Source organism: Acomys russatus, chromosome 9 (assembly GCF_903995435.1).
Source record: "Acomys russatus chromosome 9, mAcoRus1.1, whole genome shotgun sequence".
Classification (NCBI taxonomy): Eukaryota; Metazoa; Chordata; class Mammalia; order Rodentia; family Muridae; genus Acomys; species Acomys russatus.
Window position 1 is genome coordinate 46,928,401 of NC_067145.1, and position 25,670 is coordinate 46,954,070.

At 38.9% G+C, this 25,670-nt stretch overlaps 1 protein-coding gene across 4 annotated transcripts in view; it reads right to left on the reverse strand.

The window, feature by feature from the left end:
- Nucleotides 1-25,670, reverse strand: part of Plxdc2 (plexin domain containing 2) — a 413,705-nt gene that overhangs the window by 163,450 nt on the left and 224,585 nt on the right. For all 4 annotated transcript variants that reach the window (XM_051151285.1, XM_051151284.1, XM_051151283.1 and 1 more), the window contains one exon: nt 20,851-20,920. In XM_051151285.1, coding sequence (XP_051007242.1) covers nt 20,851-20,920 — 70 coding nt within the window. The remainder of the gene's footprint in view (nt 1-20,850; nt 20,921-25,670) is intronic.

The window sequence follows — 25,670 nt, forward strand, 5'->3', positions numbered from 1 at the left end:
AGTCTATGAAGTATGGATCATTTTTGAAGTGATGAGAGTTGGTGAGAAGACAGGAATCCAGAATCACAGTGAGACATCACATACAAAGTCCTGGTAGCCAGAGAAAACACCATGGTGAGAGGAAATGGGAGGTACAATGGGAAAGCCATGTTCCCTTTGATGTTCCCCAGCTGATATTCTCACATATACTGATGTGTATCTAGAGCTCAGTGGCCAGGGCAGCCAAGACAGGCGCAAAGGCATGTTGCTGTTTTAAACCATGGGGAAGCTGGACAGACAGGTTCACAATATTGCATGGGTATTGTGCACAACAAAGTAACAAAGTGATGAGCTTCCTGCTACTTATAGATACTGGGATACTGTGTTTTTCATTTTCTCATTAAATTCTTTACTAGATAACCTAAGGTTACCCGTTCCTTTGGTATTAGAACTGAGAAAATGGTATACTATAGTAAAGATACTAATCATATTGTTGTGGGTGGTGTGAATAAGAACAGTCCCCATAGGTTTTCGCATTTGAATGACTGAGGAGTGGCACTATTTGAAACCATTAGAAAATGTGGCCTCACTGTAGTAGGTGTGGCCTTTTTGGGTGGGTGTGCCCTTGTTGGAGGAAGTGTGTCATGGGGAGGGGCGGTGAGCCTTGAGGTTTCAACAGCTCAAGCCAGACACAGCTCTGTTCCTGCTGCCTATGGATACAGATGTAGAACTCTCAGCTCCTTCTCCAGCATTATGTCTGCCTGTGGACCACTGTGTTCCCTACCATGCTGCACACCATGACAATAATAGGCTAAACCTCTGAAACTCTAAGCCAGACCCAGTTAAATGCTTTCCTTTTTAAGCATTGCCATGGTCATGGTGTCTCTTCACAGCAATAGAACACTGACTAAGACAATTGCACAAGAGTATTTTAAATTTGATGTAAGATGACCCTTTGTGATCTATTGTATCCTTCTTGTAAGAGAGCTAAGAAATGCCACTTACATCAAAGCCATCATTTTCAACGGGTAATCTTTTTGTAATGTATGGAATATTCACACAGAGTACACATGTACAAAATCTCTTCAGGATTTCTGCACATTTCTCTAATTTACCTTGTTAAAGAATCTTCCTAATGACGTTATCAATTGCACTATAAATATTATATTTGCATGGCATAAAAATAGAAACTGGGAAGCAAAAGGATGCACTATAAACAAAGCAAGGTTAAATCCATACATGGTGCCGTCTCCAGGGTGTGGATGTGAAAGAGCTGCTCAGCCCACGCCCCTTGCTGGTTCCCCTCTCTCTAATCCATTGTCTTCTTCATCAGAGTCATGTCTGATTTGTATTTTATGATTTCCTTACCTTTGTTGTGATTTCAAACTTCTCTAGCAACTCAAAGACTGATGGCAGCTTTTTGTTGTTATTGCTTTGTTTTGTTTTGTTTTTACTTCATTTTCTATGAGAACTAGTAGCTATTAGTTCATTTGGATGTAAATTACATTTGCACTTTAAAAAGTCACCTGGTAATCCAGGGTCCAGGATATAAATGTACATGCTTTTTAGTTGACTAATGTCTTCCAAAAAAACCAACCAAACAAACAAACAAAAAAAACCCATAGGATTGGAATCTGAGCAGTGAGTGACTGTCTCTGGGCACAGTGTACCCAGCACTTAGGAGAGCTGGGTTTACCAAGCATGAACGGTTTGTGGTGAGCCAACTTCCCTAACACTCTGTGTGCCCTGGCAATGTTACTAACCCAGTTCTAGCGTTTACTAGGGTGTCCCAGACAAGGAGTCTATAAACACAAAATGCTCTTTAAAAATGGATATCAACCCCAAAGTCCACTTCCATCTTTCCACGTTAAGATGGATTCCGTGTTTAAAGAAAAGTGAGGCTCCTGGCAAATGTATGAGTGCTGTTTAGTATGTGGATCAGTTAATAGTCTTTCTGTCTTAGACTCTATTTTATCTCAGTTAATTTTCAAACAGCAAAAGTGTGCCAGTTAGCCTCTCATTCAGTCTCCTTCTTCTTAGTTTTAATCTGGGCCCAGTTCCAGAGCCACTATAACTAGGATCTCGATGCCAGAACTCTGCTCCCCGTCTATCTTAACGAGTGAAGAAACAACCACAGCAGTTTTCCTCACATTACCTTAGTGACTCGTCCACAGAGTCTCCCAGCTAAACATTACAGCAACACAGCGGGCTCTTGAATAATGACCCTGAATTGTCTGCTTGACTCTCTCGGTAACTCTATCTATGCATCTTATGGACAAAAAAGTGACTAGACTGGACAGTGTTCTCTAAGTTGCTGTAAAGAGTCTTCACACTACGTTCACGTGCCGTGTGCCGGGGACTCGCTTTTCAAGTATCTCAACCTACAAACTTCATTAGGCATGCTTCAAGTCTCAGGTCAAGCACTGTTCCTTTCTAACACTTTTATTTTATTTTTAAATCGATTTAATCTGTGATGATGATGATTGTGTGTGTGTGTGTGTGTGTGTGTGTGTGTGTGTGTATGTGTGTGTATGTGTGTGTGTATGTGTGTGTGTATGTGTGTGTGTATGTGTGTGTGTGTGTATGTGTGTGTGTATGTGTGTGTATGTGTGTGTGTGTATGTGTGTGTGTATGTGTGTGTGTATGTGTGTGTGTGTGTGTGTGTGTGTGTGTGTGTGTGTGTATGTGTGTGTGTGTATGTGTGTGTGTATGTGTGTGTGTATGTGTGTGTATGTGTGTGTGTGTGTGTGTGTGTGTGTGTGTGTGTGTGTGTGTGTGTGTGTGTATGTGTGTGTGTATGTGTGTGTGTATGTGTGTGTGTGTGTGTATGTGTGTGTATGTGTATGTGTGTGTATGTGTGTGTGTGTGTGAGTGTGTGTGTAATATGAGTATATGTGATTGTGAGCACTAGTCTGCCATGGCATACATATGAAGGTCAGAGAACAACTTTTGGGGTCTGATTTTCTCCATCCACTGTGGATTTTAGGATTAGGGGAGGGGGCAATTGTTTTACTCACTGAGCCCCTCCCCCCTCTCTCTGGCTTTCAAAACTCATTTCTGACTCATATAATGGAAATGCAGCTTTTCTGACAGTTTCCACAGTACTTTTGTGCCCTGACCCTCACCCCTCCTCCAACCCAAGCTAGCCCTGCTTTCCCACATGTACATGGCACACACATAATTTAATAGCAAACAGCTTGACAGCCCCTATTTAAACTAACTGTGAGCACCTGTGAAGGCTCAGGACGCTCTTATCTATGTTGTTTCATGTTGGCCCATGGGAAGAGCACACTAGACTAGACGTTACAGCTAATTGGGAGTCCTACTGTTGTCTCAGAGTCCAGGAAGCTCTGTACTCCACACAAGATTAAGTTCATGGAGTGTGCGGAGGGATGTTGTGGACTGTAATAATATCTCTAGATTGCAGAATTGCTACCCTCCTTAGCCAGTAGAAGAGGTAGCTCGATACAGAAATGGTAATGACTTAGCATTTGTTGGGGATTGCTCAATGGATTTCATAATCATTATTTAACCCTCATAATACTAGGACACACCCAGCTGACAGATAAGAAGACTTAAGCAGAGGAAGCCGAAGCCTGGTACAAGCTGAAGTAAAACTCTCTCACCATAGCTGCGTTCTCTATGGCTCACATCTGTAGCAGCAGGTTCTGTGGCCTGCCAGATAAGAAATAGAAGGACATGTGAGACCTGCTGTTTACAGCCAGTTCCCCTTTCCTTGGAGACGGAGATCACATGAGTCGGTTGGCTTAATCCACAGTGTTCTCTGTATTGCTCTTGTAAACAGAAGACTAGGGTTCCGATCCCAGAAAGCCCCAGTCGTCAGCTGGTCACTAACATGCTGACGTTCAGTGCTTCTTACGCATGCAGAGTAAAGCGTCTGCCTCCCTCACCGTTCTGCTTTCTTTTAAACGTGAAGCTACAACTTTTCATTTGCCTTGGGGATCTCCACTAAAAATGATTTAATACATATTGGAAACATTCATCCCCTCTGCTGCAGCTCTGTCAAATAAGCTTCGGCAGAGAGCTCGCGGTGTTAGGAGCAGTCTTGGGTCCACACAGCAGGCACCTCTCGTCAGAAGCAGAGGTAAAGGAGACTTGAACCACCACCTCTAGGCCACTGAGGTCCCCATCGAGGAAGTACTTCAATCTTCACTCTCTGACTCATGGCTACTTAAGTAATTTTGATTTAGAAGAAATGAATAATGATTTACAGAGCCTGTTCTTTACAATTATACTCCTCTCTCCCCATTTCTACCATTCTGTACAGGCAAAAATGAACTGCGTTATATTGATGCTGACGTAGTAGGCGGTACGCCCAAGAGCCCTGATCAATGCACTGTGGTGGAATCACCGGGAAGGTTCAAGGCTCTATGAGGAGTGGTGGGAAAACCATTACAGGAAAGATTCTAATGAAATTGACCTGGGATCTGGAAACCACAATCCAATCACAGAAATGCCAACTTATTTTTCCTTTAAAACCGTCTACAAATATATTGCCCCTGCTTTTAAATTATCTACTTCATTAGGTTAAGAAATTACTTTTCCATCACTAGCAAGTGGCTCTTCATCAAAGGTAGTGTATCCGAATGCCAAAATGCCAAGGCTTAAATATTTAAACTGCCTCCATTGAAGGAAGAAAAATCACTCGCGGTGAGAAGCTGCTTGTGACTCTGCTTTCAGCCAGGGTTTGACAAGTGGTTCAACAAATAGCTCAGCAGACAGCATTGATGTTTACTGGTTCAAAGTGATTTTCTGTCCGAGGAAAATGGAACAAAAATTATGAATGTCACTTTGCTACATGGAAATGGATAACTTTTAAATTTAAATATATTATTGACCCAGCCAAATATACTTTAGGCTTCCTTCATCATCTTAAATGTCATCCGAGTCACCTGTAGTTTCTTAGCAATTTCGACCTGAGTAGCCACTTGAAGGCTTCCTCTATAGTCCAAATGTAAACATTATGGCAAATGGGCAAAATTAATATGCAATGCTTGGGTAAGATTCTAGGTGCATGTGGATCTGCTTGGCCCTGACACTAAGGGATACAGGGTAGATTACCATCAGTAGGAGAGTCTGTGAAATCATAAGAAACAACCTAAAACATTTAAATCAAAGCTTTCCTAATGATATTTTCAGTGTCTTATAGTTCTTATTTTTGCCTAATATTAGGGGGGCTCTTTGTTAGTTACTGATTTATAACTTATCTATTGAATTTTACCCTAAGTTTGTGATTCATGAGACTCAATGCAGAGTGTTTTAACCCTAAGACAAGGATTTTAGTGTCATGGCTAAGTTACTTAGACCAATGTTCACAGCACTGCCCTGGAATACTGAAAGCATCATGGTTTGAGAAACTGGTACAAATGATCATGAGAGAACAGGAGCCTCAAACAATATAGTTGTGGAGTATGTTGCCTTAAAAAGTGGGTGATGGCTGCCAGAGGAGGAGCAGGAGGAGGAGGAAGAGGAGGAGGAGGAAAAGAAGAAGGAGGAGGAGAAGAAGAAGGAGAAAGAAGAGGAGGAGGAGCAGGAGGAAGAGGAGAAGGAGGAGGAGGAAAAGGAGGAGAGGAGGAGGAAGAGGAGGAGGAGAAGAAGAAGGAGAAAGAAGAGGAGGAGGAGCAGGAGGAAGAGGAGAAGGAGGAGGAGGAAAAGGAGGAGGAGCAGGAGGAAGAGGAGAAGGAGGAGGAGAAGCAGGAGGAGGAAAAGGCGGAGAGGAGGAGGAAGAGGAGGGCAGGTCAGCAGGAGTACAAGGGTCTAATGGAGAATGGCAGGGAGCATATGGTCATAATGTATTGCATACACATGAGCTTGTCAAAAATAAACACTTTAAAAGGAGAAATCTCTTCTCCACTTCATGTTTTATTGTATGCAAATGTCCACAACTATAATGTCAAATTAAAAAAGCCACCAAAAAGTTTCCTGGCACTGTGGGTAATGCCCCCACCACCAATCTGTAATGTCGGTGTATCTCTTAAAGAAATGGGCATGTTGGAGAGAGATAGAAACAGAGATATGGAAGGAAATAATAAAGAGAGGAAGAGAAACATTCATAGACATCTTAGAGGGGGCAGCTCAGGTGAGGGCAAACACCATGAATCCTTAAATACCATCAGAACACAAAGTCATGGAAGGGTGACACAAGGCAGAGGTGACAATGAACATCATAAGAATAGTGCTAAGTGGTCTAAATCTGACCTGCCAACAAACTGTAAGAGGGTGATTTGGTCCTCTGCGGAGGGTGGGCAACAGCCGTTTTCTCTCAAACATTTTTGGCAGCTGTGCTTGAATTTACACCAAACTCTAATTGCTTTCTCTGAGGTGCTAGCAAGAGTATTTTTGTAAGTGTTCTTTCACAGCTTAGGCCTTACTGACCAGATGCCACATAAAAGCTCCCCATTTCTGAGAATGTGTTTGCTTCTCTTAGGCCTGAGCAGACAACATGAGACTCACCCAGGAGGTGTTGCAATGACATTCCTGGGTCCTCCTACAGCAGTCTAACTGAGAAGTGACAGAATCTGCAGATGGCTTATAGGGGACATTTATACCCCTCCTTCACAACGGCTTACTTCTCAAATAAAGCTCCAAGCATTAATTAAAAGTGTAAATCTTACACATTTTGAAATGGGAAACAGCAGAAACCAAGCCCTTTTATTGAAATAAAGTAGCATGCCAGGGTCAGGCTGGAAGTAAAACTGGTCTGCACAAATATTTTCTGGGTTCACCCATCTGTATTCCCATTTCTAACTGGATGACTGACCCCATAGCCCTGCTCCATGGAAACTCTCCAGCAACAGCCAGTAGCAGGGGTAGGGGGGGCTAGCCAGACAGGCACATTTTAAAGAGGCAGCCCTGGCAAAGTTCAGACAGGGTCTGTTCTTCATTAGAACATTTATCAATTCAGTGCCAGCCACTTGCTAAGTTGAAATGTTGAAAAACAACGGTTGCTGTTTAGTCTATGAAAATAAGATTGGAGAAAGTTGTCTGAACTGACTAGTAGCTGCTCTCTTTAAAACAACAGCAGAGTGGATCCTGAAGGGTAAAGTACTTGGAGAAACACCTGGAGTGCCCCCTCTGCCACAAAACAACTTGTGATCTCTCTGGAGTCAAAAGGGCAGGCTTCTGAACTTGACCAGAAACGTTTACCATATAAAAAGAGAGGGTATAAAATGTCACTTCAATAATATTGAAAAATTACAGAATTCTTACTAAGGCTATTTCTCAGAGCCATGGTGAATGCAGCTCCCTCTTTGTGATTGATTTCTTCGGTACCTTAAGTAGATGGTCCTGAAATACCTCATCTTGTGCATCCTTGAGGATGTGGAGAGCAGAGGTAATTGTGGCCAACCTGTCAAGCCAGTCTTTGCTCTATCCAATAGTTATTTATTGAGGGCAGTTCATCGCTGTCTGCTGTCTCATATAACTGTCCTGTCTGTAAAGCTGTTACTCTGAATGCTATTCTTCTTTCATGTACTATACCTTGGCTCTGCACCTTTACCGGGAAGTGGCTACATATACACCTTCCACAGGGAGTGTCAGTTACTCAAAATGCCTTCACATGGTGGGCAACCAACTTCTGTCACTGCCCTGCTGCCAGGCTTGAGCCATGTTCTGCTTCTGAGAGGTTAACTCCTGCTCCTCAGATCTGAGGCAAAATATCTAAAACATGGAACCGAGAAACTGTCATAAGCAGAGAAATCTCTTTGGTCCAAGACATTTTTCTGTCTTGAACTTGGACCCTGCTCTATCTACCTGCACATCCTAGTGAAAACCTCTCTAGATCACAGCAAATTTCGAGTCTAGTCACTTATGATTCATCTCCTTTTCTTCTGAGGTCCATTTGTGAAGACTCAACACTTGCTGTTACTTCTGGAAAATGTGTGCGTACACATACAAACCATTCCTATGCCTATAAAGAAACACTCAGAAATACAGATTTAGTTTTTAATGGCAAGTTACATAGTGGCTAGTAGCATACAAATGCATACTAATTAAACGTAGAGATCTGCTGGTCATGTGACATGTAAAGGGTGAATTGAAAACATCCTCTTTTTCTCCTGATACTTTTTTATTAGGACTTTTAGTAATTAGGTAAAAATTCCAATATGCATCAGACTTTACATGCATTAAATGCATGTGAGTTCCATGTTGTCTTTTATATATGGAATGCACCCCTCCCCAGACTTAGTTATTGAGTGATTGGTTCCCAAGTGGCCCTGTTTTGACTGATTGCAGAAAAGGTGTAGAGCGATGGGATGTTCTTGCAGAAAGGAGGTCACTGGGATATGACTTTGGAGGTTAGAAATGGTCCACAGTAACTTCCTTGCTCTTGGCTGTGAGAGGAGCTATCTCCTTGACCATAGACTCCTGTTTCCCATGATGTGCTTCCCAAACTCATGGTGTCAAGCAGTCACTAGCTAGACATTTTGAAAACACGATCCAAAATAGGTGTTTCTACTCTTAAGCTCTGCCAAATATTTGGTGACAGCAAATGGTAAAACTAGTTAATGAAATGGCATTCCTAAATCCCTCACTGCATGAGTGTGTGTGTGTGTGTGTGTGTGTGTGTGTGTGTGTGTGTATCACATTGTTCTGTATTTTCCTAAATGCATACACAGGGATTCCATCCCACTTAATAGCTACATGGTATTCCATCAATGGTTGTACAATAATGTATTTAACTTGAATACCTTTACTGACATACATTTATGTACTTTTCATATTTTTTGTAATATACATCCTTAGTTACCTCACTCAAGCATATGTTGCTTAAAATATCCACTGATATATTTTTATAGGCATAAATCATAGCCTACATGTATGTAGGTAATTTGTGCCCATTTCCCTGTCTACTTAATATGTTTCTATTTTTTTTTCTAGGACCCCATGCAACCTACTACTCCACGCACTATCCTCCTGCATCCTGGGTTACTTTTGTACTCTAAGTTGTGGCTTTCTTAAAACAAAACACTTTCTATTTGAGTGGTTTGACAGTATTCAGAAATCTTTGCTGTACATTTTATTTTTGGTGGAGACCTGTCCCCTTGCCTCAGTCAAATGTTAACATACCAATGCCTGAACTATGTAGTAATGTAGTTCATTTCTTGGTATAGTTCACTGAGCATCTTACTTTGGTGTCTGTAATACTGGAAAATTCTTTACCATTAAAATTCTCAGTATTTTTCACACTCTGGGTGTATTAGTTTTATTATTGTGATCTTGCCACTCCTAGATGTTAAGTTTTGCTCTGCATTACTTTGTACATTATTTTGTTTTCTCCTTCATATTTTAAATATACTTTTATTTTTAAAGAGTACAATATAATTTGATTATTTCCCCATTCCTTTTCCTCCCTCCAAACCCTTCCATGGACCACTGCTTTCTTTCTTTAAAATTTATGACTTCTTCCTTCACTAATTGTTGTTACACACCTCTTCTTATTTTGTATGTCTGATGCTGTAGGGGACTTGTCTTTAGTGGAACTGTGTCTTGGGGCTGTGGCTCCCTCAGATGTTTTCCACTGAAGTACATGGCCAACCTGAACATCCTCCTGCATCCCTCTCGGCTATAACACTCCTTATGTGTTTCCTTAAAGTCTTGAATCACGTTGACAGTAAATTACTACTTTGGCCTAATGTGAGCAAAGATGTTTGAGGGGGTGTTCATAACAGGGATCTCTCAGCTGGAACGAGGCTGCAGTTCATGTCTTTCAACTGAAGATCATCCTTTGTTTTCAAAGAGTCTGTGGCTGTTTTTCATAGCGCCCGGAAACAGAGCAGGGTCAAACCCTCAAGGAATAACAACCTCTACATTCTTTATAATGAAGACTGAAATTCAGAAGATCCTATAACTCATTTTAAGAAATGATCTTTGTCACATATCCACTGTTTAGTTGCCATGTTTGTCTGTTGCTAAGATCCTCAAATGGTCAACCAACTTCCAGAAAAAAATGGCCCAAGTGCACTTGGTTAGGGATCAATGAAAAATAAACCTATAAACTTCAAAAGACATGAAAGTTAAGGCAAAGAAGAACTGGTACACCTATGGCAACATGGATGGGTACTCCTACAGTGAAGAGCTATAGGTAATAACTGGCTATTGATAGGGAGAATCAGTTTTCTCAAGGCACAAGACCTCTGTTTCCTCTTAATAGGATATCAATCCAAAGTGGTCATCCCTAATACAGAAACATAGGAGCAACACGAAAGGAAGTCATGAGTCAGTTTTTATGTGTTTATATGAATATACACTCATATATGTATAGACAGATGTGTAGGAATGATAAAGAGGAAGAGGACATGAATCTGAAAGAGTGGGGCAGAGAAATTAAGGTTAAAAGGAGGAGAGGTAAGGGATAACTGATGTACATATAGTACTCATATGTACAGTTCTAAAAATCAATATTAAAAAGATTTAGCAAATAAAAATATTTAAGAGAAAGAGGTACTTATTTAATGTAATTTTTTAATTTTTAAAATTATTTCTGATTCTTGCATCACTCAGAAAAGATGTTCCCAGCTTTATGATTATAAAATAATTGTTTGTTAATATTGTGAGTTATAAGATATGCATTCATAATAAATCATGTTAATTTAAATAACATCTCAAATCTTATAGAAATTAGGAGAAGGTAAAATTTATCTAGCACTATGTTGCCTGAAGAAAGAGAAATGCAAACTCTTGTAGGTAGCTGTGGAAACTGTTAATACAACAACTACTGAAACCAGACTGTTCACTACCTTCAGTTATTCCGTATCATGTGAAAATGTGGTTTTTCGTGCTGTTGTCTGCACACACTTGATTTTACAAGCAGCTTTGCCTCTAGTTTGACGCTGGATGATGACTGTGCAGCAGAGTAGATATATAAGAAGTTCTATCTCTTTGGCATCCTGCACAAGCACAGTATTAAATAACTTATTTTTTGGAGAAGAAAGAATGTGACCCCATTAATCTAGTATAGTGTGAGGACATGGTCATATTAGAATCATGTCAGGAAAAGAGTGTACGGGAAGACAAATATTTGTTTGGAAATAGCAAATAAATAAGTGGTTGTGACTTTCTTATCTGTACCACATAAACTATTAGGCATCTAGTGCTGCAGTGGTAATGGTCCTACAAACTTGTCATCTGATTAACTGGTACGAGCGTAAAGAGACTGACAGGCAGAGAAGAGCCTTACTGTATCAGAGGAGGCTTCAGTCCCATCTTTTTTATTACACAGTGGAACCTCCCACACATTCTCTTCCCCATTATTGTTCTGAATATGCCTCTGGCCTTTAATATCTGGAGCTGACTCAATTCTACAGGATAGCCCGACTCTGTCGTCATATCTACAGCTATCAGCAACAGCAGCTTCCCTGGCTTCGTATGGTCGGTTAGCTGATGCTTAAAGATGTTATCTCCATTTCTGTTAGCTTCTCTGAATGTCAAGTCTTATTCTGTCACCTACTATTTTATACACACTCACACACACACTCACTCACACACACACACACATACAGAGTCCTATTTGCCTATACACAGTCATACAAACACGCATGAACAGTCACACACACACATAATCATAAACAATCACAAACACAATCATATACACATGCATACCAGGCACCCACACATTCATACACACACAGTAATACAATTACACACATAATCATATATACACGTACATTGCACATATACAATCATACACATACATAGACAGAGAGACCCAATCACACACAGCCATATTTACACACACAATCATATACACTTGCACACTTTACATACACAGTCATACACACACACACACACACACACACACACACACACACACACAGAGGGATATTACTACTGATGTGTCATGTGTCATCTTAGAGTTAATGCCAAAACTTAAGGATAGGATAAAAGAACCTACATCTAGCCTCAGCCAGGCCTAGCATGAGAAATAGGATTACCTGACACATTTCTGCCGATGAAACCAGCATACCTGGTGAATCTATTATTACTCAAAAAATTCTGACATAGTGGCAATGCGCAAATGCTTGTCTGGGTTTTTTGACATAGTGCTCCCAGGACACCAATTACAAGACACTTTCCTCCATCATTTTTGCCCTCAGTAGAAACTTATGTTTCAACACTTCCTGTAGTTCAACTCAGAATTTTTCTGTAGCCCTCAGGCGAGGCAGATCAGCAATGTAGCGGGAGACTATCACAATGATTCTATTAGTGTTAGCCAACACAATTACTAGGCCTATTACTTTTTATATGTCTGAGCTCTAGGACTTTAGGCATTGGATAAGTGTTGAATTTTAAGCAACATTTACATTACATCTACTGGTTTTCTGTGATGTCAGAAAAGCCATTAAAAATCAAGAGAGCACTGCAACAATGGGCGTATAGAGAAGCCCATCCCCAATCCACGTCAAAGCCTCACACACGCTGTAACGCAACGTTTCAAACTGGGTATTCCATATGTTTGTAGTCATATTATGAAGAAGCAAATGAATCTTATGTCTAATAAAGGCATTCTGTATGCAGCCAAGGTAGAGTCAATCCGGTGTCCACAGTTTTACTATTGCTGGCTGCAACTGATGACATATCTGCAAAGTTCTTATATTCTAAATTCTCTTATCAGAGGATTTTAGTTAAATTTGGAATTATAACAGAAACCAAAGTTTTCTGATGAAAGAAAACAGAAAGAAACATCTTGTAATTGGCTTATCAATTTCCATAGTTTTTTTTATGGAGAATAAGGATTTGTAGTTAAACAGAAAATTTAGAGCAAGTGCATAATTTTCACCTTAAGAGAAATATAAATTGTTTTTTCTGGAGCCAAATATGGATGACCATTGCTCTTATTTTAATATGGTAAAAGTTTCATAAAATTGGCAGCTACAAAACAAAAGAAGACATAAATCAAGAGAATTTTCAAACACATGGGTAGAAACTTCAAGTGGGTGGTTACACCCTATGGGGAAAAGCCCCACTCTAGGGCTGTGATGGTATCTCACAGGACCTTCACCTTTGGTTTGGTGAGATCTAGGGTTTGTTCATATGCTTTTAATTGCTTTGCCTCACAGACACAGGATATTAGGTCACACACACATAGGTAGACAATGCATGGCTCCTTAGAATCTCAGAGGTAGCCCCAAATAAATGTAATGTCCAACATTCCGCCTGCCCACAGTCAATCAACCCTATAGAATGTTTAATACCAGTGTTTCTAGGATACCAGAAGAAGCAGAATGATGCGTATAACCACCTGATAAGCTACTTCTTGTTATACACTGGTAACCTATGACATCAGAATTTAAAACTTCAAGATTCTACTTACAGAGGCTACAAAATTGTCAAGTTTTTAAAAAATTTTTCTAGACAGAAGTCTGGTATGCCAGAATTTCTTCATAGGATGTTGTTAAAAGTAATTTTTCTTCTGCACTCAGAAATGGCACCTGTAACTCATCCCAAGCTAGCCACATAAGCATGCTTTTTTCCTGTCACGAATGGATAATATCATTTAAGATGGCTTTGAAATAGCTAGGCATGCCCATGAGTTAAATTCATATAGAGAAAAGCCAATTAAAATGGCACTGTAAAAAAAAAGCCCCATACACAAGCATTATAAAAAAAGACAAGGCTACACGTTTAAAATGCAGCAATAATATATACTATTTACACTGTATTTTATATGAAATATCTGTGAGTAACATTAGTTGTCTTTACAAAAAATTGTTAGAAGCAAGTGCCTCTATCGTCTTCCCTTACATACAAGGAAACTGAACTAAGGGAGAATATATAATCTACTGAGGACTATCCAGACATAACTGTCTTGTCTATGAGCCTAACCACCCTGATCAAAGGTCTATCTTAACCATGATACCATCCTGGGTTCTTCAAGAAAAGGTAGTTTATTTTCTGGCCATGATACGGTTTGTGTAGATTTTTTTCAAACTCACTCTGGAAGTAGGCAGGATCTGTCAGCCTTGTACTGTTAAAAATTCCTTTAGTTTCCAGCACTGGACAATGTGGTGCACACTACACTGTCACTTTACTGGTTAAATAGTTTCTTTGACTCTCTTTGCACTGGGTGATGCATGCATGCTTTTGTATGGTGGCACTATTTCACTGACTTATTGCAGGCTTGACAAGGAAAGAATGCTATAGAGAATATTGCCACCGGTGCTTCCCATAAAGCCCAGATCACAGGACAAAGAGGTGCTTTCCAGAGATGAAAGTTCCTAAGTGCACTTAAACTTGGAGACATGCAGTCTCTTCTGAGGTTGCTAGGGTAATGGATGACAATGAGCATGGGCACTCTGCTTTTTATCTAAGCTCTCAGCTCAGGTGATCACTCCTTGGCCTGTGTCCCCATCACAACTTGTCCATCACGTGATCATAATCCCCTTCTGATTTGTTTGTCGTTGCTTATTATCCTATGGATCTAGCTCTTGCTCCCTGGGGCATCACCTTCCTAGATATTTCACTGCCCCACTCACCATACTATACCCCATTCCATGAAGGCAGAGCTAAGGAAACACATGTGTTTAGAGCAGAACCAAGGATGCTTGAGAATATGCAATTCAACCCGCCTTACTGCCACAGGGAAAGAAATGTGGTAATGTTATTGGATCTGCTGATGTTGCTGCTGACACTACATAGTTTAGGGGAAGAGTAAACTACCCAACTGCAGAAAGGAGCTTTAGATGTCTGCAGGTATAACTCAGAGAATCACTCAGATAGAGAAGTTAGGAAGAATCTGATTTGTCTTTCTGTCGGGACGTTCTTGAGACTTAAGCCTGCTGCTTTACATTGGCACCCAGAGTGGAATGGGATTGTTTCTGCTGAACATCTGTGACTTTACTGTCTCTCATTGATGCACAGGTTACTTAGTCTGTTAGTAATCGTTTAAAAAGACATGACAACTCCATCCTTCTTCACCAGTTTGAGATGGTTTGTGGGCGCGCTGCTCTCTGTTTCATGAGGTTTCACCTTGAAAACAAGTCAGGCTGGTGTTTATAAATCATCCTGAGTCACAATGAATCCTCTCTCTTTCCTGAAAGACTTTTATTCCTGATATTAATCACATGTCTTGAAAAACCCATGAAATATGATTTGGGACTAAAATGGAAATACTACTATTTGCAAGCCAGAAAAAAAAAAGATAGAAAATAGAGTAATATACTTCTTGAGAACCTACTGAAGCCAATAGATTTTACATTAGTTCTCAATATATCTTGCAGAGGACCTAAAGCACACAAAAATGATAACTCTAAGAGTAAGAGTTATGGTTTAATTGACAGGAGCATGCATATTCTAGGAAGGAATGGCAGAAGGAGGATTTGCGTTTCCTTTATTTGTGTGTGATTTTTAAAGAAGTTTTCATATTAATTTTTCAGATAGTAAAAATTCATTTTATAACAGCAATGTTGTGTTTAATGTTTATCACAAATGATGAAAATACATGTAAAAGTTTAAAACAGTTTTCAAAACAAAATGTGCAACTAGAAATTTGTATAGAAGCAGAACAGCGCAAATGTTTCATCACATTCAAAGGGGGTAACACGTATTCCACATTAGCGTCTTGGTCTGCTTCATCTCTGACCACGAACTCCATGCTCACACTTCCACACACATTGCCACCTGCTCACACGGTTCTGTATCTGCATCATGACACCTGTTTTCATCTCCAGTTTTTCACAATCATATGTACCATGATGGACTCTGGTTGAAATGCTCTTCCTTTGCCATTGGTGGCCAAAGAAATTAACATCCAAAACATGAAACATGTAAAATATCATCTTGGTAGCCCAGTAGTAAATTAAGGTATACATATGGAAAAAAATAAACTCTGAGATGCAAGGAACAGGACTTAGCTGAGCCATTAACACACATGTTTTTGGTGATGAACCGCACAGAGGACTAGTTTTTAGATAGTTGAAATATGTGCATACCAAAGTATATTTTAAATAAATGGATGAATAATGGCTTTCTGGTTTTGCTGTCAGCGAACCAGAAAATAAGATGGTATTTTAAATTCATTTTTTACATTATTTGTATGGATGATTGGAGCTTTTGAATATTAAAAAGTTTAATAACTAAAGACTGTAGTTTATAGTTATAATTACAGGCCTAGTATTTAGTTTAATTTTAAATTTTAAAGTAGAAATTAAGTTTATGCATAACAACACACATACATATATATATATATATACACATAACAAAGATTTGCCACATGAATTATGTATTTGTTTTAAAAATCAGTATCTGCATTGAAATTGTACCGATCTTAACAGCGACATGGGGGACATGTTTGGAATTAATCTCAGATCTTAGTTTTAAATTGTTTGTTTGTGTGTGGGGGAGGGGGTGTGATGTGTGTCTTCATTTGTAGAGGGTGGTTAAAAAGGCATGGGAAAAAGCAAATATGTGAAGTAATGGGATAGGAAGTGTAGCTCAAAGCATGTGCTTTATTTGTTTGTACAGCTCGGATTACTACAAAATCATTCTATACTCTTTTTTTCTTAGATTGGATGTAAAAACAGGATCCGTAAGAATTCAGAAACTTACAGTCAAGGATGACAGTCAACAGAATGGAAGTTAATGTCCCTACTTAAAAATCCTAGGCCCTCATCTAATAGTAATGGCGTCAAATCAACACTTTATATTTGACTTACATTTTATTATTTTTTGAACCCTCTATGGTAAGTAGCTTTTTAAGATGTGTGATGACACTAGGTATTTGTCACACTGGTCTTTTGGTTTGTAAAATCTCATCATTCACAATGGTTTGCCATAGTCTGTGGTTCAGACCTCCAAACTCATAGCATTGGTTTTTTTTTTTTTTTTTCCCCACTGCATTTTCATGAAGTCTTTTGGCTCAAAGCTTTTCTAAGCCCAATGATTAAGCAACTCAATTGATAGGTCTTGGACTGGCCTATTCCCTTTTGTATTGCACCTATCCCAGATCAGGAATTATGTCTACAGAAAGAATTGAAACTCAGCCATCTTGGGCTAGCAAGATAGTTCATTAAGTAAATGCACATGTTGCCAAGCCTGATGACCAGAGATCAGTCTTGGAGATTCACATACTCAAAGGACAACTTGCCCCTTTGATGTGCCCTTTGACTCCCCTACTGGCACTTGCACAAGCATGCATATGTACATACATGCACCTCCATCCTCCACATACACAATTTAAGACTGAGATTAATTTGAAGATTATTATATTATTTCTAATATATTATTATATAACATATTATTATATTACTATATAATAAAATTATAGAATTTTATCATACATAGCTATGATAGCCTATGATCATATAGTCATAGTGGGGAAGGAGGTCCCTCCCGGTCATAGACCTAGGGGAGGGCAATAGGGTGAAAGCGGGAAGGAGGGAGGAACAGGAGGGTACAAGTGAAGAGAGAACCATTGAGTTTTAATCTGAATAAATTAATTAAATAAATTTAATTAAATAAATAAAATAATTAAATAAAATAAATTTAAAAAATACATATCATATATATAAAATTATATAATGAAACAAAATGAGCAATTTTTAAAGAGAGACTATGCTATGTATGCTCTCTACCATCATTCCTCCTCCTCCCCTATCCCCGGACAATGGTCAGATTGGATTAGATCTCTGAACAACCTAGTGCTGGAAGATCCCACTCAAGCTCTCAGTGTTCAAAATACCAACATCACTCTTTTCAAACACATCCAGTACAAGTTTCTGACTAAGATATAACTCAGCACTCCTTTTTCTGAAATATCCTTTCTCCCTCTCCTCTTTAATCTACTACTATTTCTTGCCTAATAAAATTCAACCTTCTTCACAAGTCAGTGCTAAATATTGGCCTTTTTTCCCTCAGAGCTGAGGACCAAACCCAGGACCTTAGCACTCTACCTCTGAGCTAAATCCCCAACCCCTAAATGTTGGTTCTTTTACAATCCTTTTCTTGCACGGCACACCAATAAACACCTCCCTTTAAGATAACTTCCCTCTCCTTTAGCATTTCTGATTAGCTTTCTGTTATTGTTTATTCCTATCATGCCTCTTCTTTGACTTAGATGAGAAAATAATCTCATCCAGGAACCATAGTCTACCCTCCCTGGTACAACATGGAGCTTCTTCCTCAGTGCCTATTACAGGGTCTGGGTCAGAACTGATTGGGTCAGCAAGTAGTGGAAAATAATTCGAGCTAGGTGTTTATTTGAAAAGTTTTAATGAGAGTCTGTATTAAGTGTGATATGGGTCATATCCAAATTATCTTGGTGAGGCTTCTGATTTAAGTTTGATCTAAGCAAAGTACAGGGAGTTACATATTATCTTTACTATTATTAATTAACTAGACAAAAAGAATGTCTTTAAATGTTTTTAGAACAAGGATATATAACAATGGAGAGCCATTTTTTTTTTTTTGTTTGGTTGGCTTTGTTTTTTTCGAGACAGAGTTTCACTGTGTAGCCTAGGCTGCCCTGAACTGACTTTGTAAACCAGGCTGGCATCGAACTCACATGGATCTGCTTGCTTCTCCTTCCTGAGTGCTGAGGTTACAGGTGTGTGTTACTATACCTGGCTGGAAGAGACACTTTTTAAACTGAGATATTTATTAAAATGGCACTTTGAAGCATTAATCGTGATATAGCCATCTTCTTGGGTTGGTTGCTGTGCACCCCATTAAGGTAGATCTTCACTCACAGTAGCCTAATCACTGACATGAGTTTTAAGTTAACTTGAAAAAAGAGTCCATATTCCAGTACAGTGTCAATGGAACCCTGGTAAAACCCTGGGTTTTGTTAAGTATGTTTTGCTAGAAAATATCATTAACACATCTATTCTGCATGTCACCATATTTCTGCATCCTTTAGTAACAGACAACATGATGCCCTTCATGGTTCAACAGGCCCACTCTTTATTTTCACCTTTCTATCGTTAAAATTTTATTACAATTTATTCAGATTGCATTCTGCTTGTTATCCTCTCAATTCCATTTTCCTGTTCCCGCCCTCCCTTTCCCCTTCCCTATTCCTCTCCCCTAGACCTCTGAGAGAAGGGGACCTCCTCCCCTACCATATGAACACATTCTATCATGTCTCATCAGGATAGCCTGCATCCCCTTCCTCTGTGTGCATGCCAGGCCTCACCTTTCTGTTTTTATTCAATCCTTAAATGCAATCAATTAAAAGGCTAACTCTAATAGTGCATACATGGCGAACTCAAAAGGCAGCTTACTCATGTACACTTCGTTTAAATATCATCTATTCTTCTCTCATGCAAATTTTCAATATCTCCATGATTGAAGCCTTTTGTTTATACCTCAATCATCTTGCATTTGTCTCTGTAGTTGTTGGACATGACACGACTGCCTTGGTTTGTTTGAACCAGCAAATCCTTTATGCTTCTCCAACAGACAACCACAATACACTTGCAGGTAAATATACTCACTGCATACAGTGTACTTATATTGTAAGCAATTATGTGAACATCTACAGCCATCTTGTTAAAGTTTATTATTTATTTTCTTAATGACCCATGATCAATAAAGATGACACGTACAATTGCCCCAACACTATTCTGATCTTCACTTTACTTTATAAGCATATTATTAATTTCATTCAAATATGATTATTTTGCAGTTTCAAAAATGCTCCTCTGCCCATTTCCTCATCTGTGTGTCATTCATTGTGACCCCCTCCTGGACATATTTCTTCTTTCGTATAAACCACAAAGCTTGTGCCACTCTTGAAGAAATACCTTAAATAATTCCAATATTGAGATCCATAGAATGATTCCCATAAATGCACGAGCTTTAGCGACCTGGAAATCCCACCCAATACTTTTGATTTCTAAGCAGTTCCACCTTTCACTTTTCCCATTTCCTCCTGAGCTAACGACGCCTAAGGCAGAAGTAGCATAATATACCTCAGCTCAGTGTGGGTGTTCGAAATCTTTCCCTTGTTGCTTTTTGTGATTATAACAGTTTTCCACCTGGTTTGTACTTAACATCTAAGTTTATAACATATTAAAATACAAGAAGAGCAAACAGGCAGTTCCCATGCCATCCCAGAAAATATCCATGAGGACCCAGGGAAGGGAAAACCCCAAGTATCTGGCAGTTTAGGTACAGATGTTCAAGCCATTACATTATGCCATTGCTGCCAACACCTGAGATGTGACTTGCTATTGTCTTTACAGTACCATTAGTTTACTTCATTAATTCTTATCCCTTTCTCCAACACCAATGGCTGACAGGGACAATGTCAAGTATACAAGTAACCCTTTCAGGAGCACATCCTGATGAACACATCTTTAGCCTTTGCAACACTGCACTCCTTCCTTGGATGGTTTTAGACTAAGTATTTTACATTTACAGAGGAAAGCAAAATTTGAAAAGTCAAATGGCATGTCAGTGTTTAAGATCCTCAAGTTTGTCTGTTAATATAGGATATATTATGTGAAAAGATAAAATAATTTAATGTAAAGAACATATTGGTATAGTGCATAGTAAATAAACATAACAAAATTTTTAAAAGATGCCAACAATTCTCTTTGCATACTTTAATGCTATCTCTATTCCATTTTTCCACTTCACATAGTTTTACCATACTACCAAGAAGTGAGTTAAAAGTTGGCAAAAATGCAAGGGTTGATTTTAACCTGAAAGTTATAATGATGCTTTATTATTTCTGCTGAAAACTTTCCCAATATATCTACTCTGTACTAAGTTTTATTTAATCTCATACATTCGTGTTATAAAACAATCATTTCACAAATATTTTATCTATATGGAAAGATGAGAAAAAATTAATAATAAAAATGTAGTGAAATTATAAATATTTTAGGTGAGTATATAGAAACAACTTACCCCCAGTTGCCACAGTGATTTCACGTAGAAAATGACCATAAAATGGAAAATCGAAGGACAGATTCACTCTCTGCAAGGAACAACATCAAAAAAGAAAAATCAATATTGTGCAGAATGGTAAATGTAAAATAGAGAGACTTTCAATTAAAGCTAAATGATGTTCCTCCTTTTCCCAATTGGTATTGCAGTTGAACTTAAAAACTAAGTGTTGGATGGTACTAAAGAATATATTTGGAAATTTAGAATCTGAAGCATATAAAGAAAATAAAGTTAGGTTATTATGGTCTATTGACTTCCTTCTGAGTCACAAAGTTTATCTGGCAATTTGAATTCTAAATCAACCTATTTTCCCTCAGTCCTTATCACTGTTGGTATATCATTTACCAAAATATTTTTGTCACTTAACGAGTAAATTATTTGGGGGATAGTTTGTCACTTTACTAGTTGATTAAAAAAACAGCAGACTGTGATACATGATTTAGTGAATGAAAATAAAAGATAGGTTTTTTTTTTGTACTACTAGAGCTTTCTTATTTTTTGCTATATATCCTATATATCCTATAAAAATATTGATGAAAAAAGATGTCATGGAGCTATAGATGGAGAACTGAAGACATATGCATGTTTGCTTATTGCACTGAACTATCCAGACTTAGCATGTTATTTCATTTTAAAAACACAGTTACAAGATGAACAGTATTACTGAAGAGCTACTTTGATGTGGTATAGGGAAAATTAAAGAGATTTAGGTAGAAAGTTCAAAAGTCTTACCATATTGCTTTCCCAAATGGAGCCTAAGACAATCATTTGTAATGTATAAAAGATAGCATGTGTATATTTGATTTAACTATAATGTATGAAAATACATTATGTTTACTTATATTATTATACATTATACATCAGTAAAATACAACAGAATAAAATAGCTCTTTGTAATTTTAAAGCATTACAAGGCAAGAAACAAGAAACATGCTACATATAACAGAGATAATCACCTGAAATATATCATTCTATCTTTCTATCTATCCTCTATCCATGTACACACACACACACACACACACACACACACACACACACACACACATTCAAATAAAAGGAAATTAGCCATGTTAAAGCCCAGCAGCATGTACAGACATCCTATAGTAAATGCTATTATGTTAAAATCCTACCATTTATACATTTATTTCTCTGAATCTACAAATTAAAATGTAGAAGACTACATCTATTGGAATTTAGCTCTCTCCAATTTTGCAGATGATTGCCTTTTCATATCCTTCAGAGATTTTTAATGACTTATTTGGAAAGGAGTTAATCATTCAGAATCTACATCAACTTTCAATTAGTTTCTCTTCCCTTTCAAATGAAAGCCACATCTTCCTAAAATGGTTTTCATCACATTTATTTTATGCTGCCAGAAAAAGAAAAATGATTTTATGCTACCACCTGGAATGAGTGGTCACTGATAACACTAAAATGAAAGCAACAATATCAAGCTGATGTTTCTAAAAGATGTCAAAATCAATTCAAGGAGGGTAATTATCACCGTACATAGAACCCCACCATTCTAATGTCTTCCTGTGCGCATTAGTGAAGTTGCATCCTCAATAACATTCTACCTTAAATATTTGTCACTAATAGACCTAGTTTTCATCAAAGATGAGTGAAAATCGCCTGGTAAATACTTCAGGCATTTAAATATGTTTTCAGCTAGAGAACTACATAAGCTAAAGAGAATGAAATAGGTATTGACAAAGAAGAATCCATCTTCCTCAAGAATGACATCTGTGGTTGAATTTCTTCCCTACTAAAATGACCATGTTATGTCCTTACCTCCATAGCATTCTCTACCCTGCACAATAGCCATGTGCATAGCATTTAGCAAGTGCTAGCATATGAATGGCTATTAATTGCATACATTCCTCTTCACTCATTTCTTATAAGCCCTCACCTGCCTCACACATTAATTTTCCCACAGATGCCTTGACACAGTTCCTCTCAAATGCTACTGTCTAGCATCACTTTGTTACCTTGTTCCACAATCCTTTAGTTTGCAGTCTTTTGTCCCTGAGCATTATAAGAAAGAAATATGAATCACTTTTAAGGCCCAGCCCTAACTTGAACCTGTGACTGTACAACTGTGGTCAGGATGTTTAGTCCTTCTCATGCCAACCATAAACTGCCACTTCTGGTTCTTTAAATCCAATACTCCTAACTTTTAACTCCTGTCAAACATTCATTAGTCATGGTTTCTATAGTTTTTCAAGGGTCATTCTAGTTTGAGTTGTGTTTGCCCAAGCCAATGCAAATTCCTCATAAAAAAGAAAAAAAAGCAAAATGTTAGTCCAGGAGAGTGTGTATACATGCCCATATGTATGTGTGATATGTGTGGTAGGGTATGGGGGGATGCATGTATGATTCATGTGCATGTTCTTGTGTGAAGGCAGGCATCACAGGAAGGTTAGAGGTGTGTGTGGAAGGCTCTCGCTTCACTAGAGAACAGGCCTCTTTTCCTTTGTTGTTGATTTCCATCCATGACACACTAGCTGGCATGAGAGTTTTCAGAGATTCTCCAGACTCTGAATTGCATCTTGTACTGCAATCACGGTTGTTACAGTGATTTTTTGTGGGTTTAGATACTTGATTTCAGATCTTCATATCTCTCCAGCAAGATCTTTATGCACTAAGTCATCTCCTCAACCTAGAGCAAGTCTTTGCTTGGAGGATGACCTTAGGAGGCACATGCTGTGTGATACAGGAATACTGTGGAAAATGTAGTATAAGATGAGGGCCTGCAATGAATTAGTGTGCAAAGTACCTGCTTACTAGCACAGAGAACTGAGTTTGGATAGTGAGTACCCAATCACAATGTGGGCATTGTGGACACAATGGCTATAACCCCACCCATATCTGTGATATATTAAGATATCAATATAAATGGTTAAGCACCAGAATTTCACGAAGTGCCTTCAAGTCAAATGATTATATAGTCAACATAATTACCCATAACTAATTACATTATTATTTTCCCCCAGGATGATGTATAAAAGAGGTGTCAGACAAGGATAACAGGAAGTTTTATTTGTCCGTGTTTTCATCCTTCACTCATCACCTTGTATATTACAGGCAATGAGTCTAGGATCCTGGGTCTGATGGAAAGTAAGCTTCACAGGATCCCTTAAGTGGTGGGAACTATATCATAGAAAGATATGTAATAGATTCACGTGGAAGCAGAATGTCACCAAGAAGTGGCATTTAAGCCCAAGTTCAGAGAACCAAAGTTGACTTTTTAAAACATGAAATGCCACAAGTTCTTCACATAGACCTTAAGCTAAGACCCAAAACTTTGAAACGACTAGAGGAAAACAATAACTCGACAAAGGGCAATAACTTCCTGAATGGAACATTCATTGACAGTGAGAACTGGCTAACTAGATGGCACCATACTAAAAATCTCTGTACAGTGAGGGAAAGAGAGACCACAGTGAAACAAAGGTAGCCAAGAGAATCAAGGAAAATCCTCAGCAGTGACTTGTCCTACTGATAATTATCATCCAGAATGCATGAAGATATCAAAACACTAAAAATCAAAAGAGCAAATAATCAAACAGATGAATGCCGGAGATGAACCAAAAAGATACTTACAAAGAATGCAAATAGCTACTAAACACATAAAAGAACACCCAGCATTTTAAAGAAATGCAGCTAAACCCTGCTGATATTCCATCTCTCTCCAGTCCACATGGCTACCATCGAGTAACACAAAAAACAATAAAAAAAAAAATATTGGTGAGTAAGCGGCAGGAAAAGAGACACATGTTCTAGGTGTACCACTAGTGTTCCTGGGTATATACCTGAAGGGATCTACAGTCAACACATCACAGAGATCTCTGTATGCCCATATAAAAAGTATTAATTTATTCACTTTATGTTCTGGTCATAGCTCAATTTCTCCTCACCTTGCAGCCCTACCCACTCTTCCTCTCCCACATCCTCTTCCCCTATTACTCAGAAGAGGGGAGCCCCTCTTCCCATCCCCCCACCAAGCTCATCAAGTAGTATTAGGACTGAGTGTGGTCTCTTTCCCTGTGGCCTAGCAAAGCAGTCCTACCAGGGGAGAGTGATGGAAAATCTGGCAGGAGAGTCCCTGTCAGAGAGCCGCCTTTCCCCTTACTAGAGGACCCACATGAAGCCTGAGCTGGGCTTCAGCAACATCTTTGTAGGGGACCTAGGTCCAGTCCATGCAAGATCCTTGGCTGTTGCTTCAGTCTCAGGAGGCCCCTCTGGGCCCTGGTTAGTTGGCTCTGTTGGTCTTTTTGTAAGGCTCCTGTCACCTCCAGGTTCTTTTCTACTTCCCCACCACTTTTCCACAAAGTTCCCTATTCATCGCCCAATGTTTGGGTGTGAGGCTCAGCATCTGTTTTGAGGTGCTACTGGATGGAGTTTCTCAGAGAACAACTCAGATTGACTCCTGCCTGCAAGCATAGCAGAGAATAATGTCAGGGGATGAAGATAAGTAAGAAGGAAGAACCAAGGAATGCAGGGATGCTTAAATCTCATTTGGAAGGGGAACTAGAAGAGACAGGGGTCTTTGTTGAAGAGAAAGAACAAAGGAGGAGAGGAAACACAGAGAGATAGGAGGCAGGAGAGCAGACCTGGGGAGAGTGGGGGTGGGAGAACAAAAGGCCTGTAGAGAAAAGAAAAACTGTGGGCGGGGGCATCTCTGTGACAAGCTGGAGACCTAAGTCATGGTTGGATCCTGGGAGGATATGGGAGGGACTCTAACAGAAACTCCTAGTAGCTGGGGCCATAGAGACTGAAGA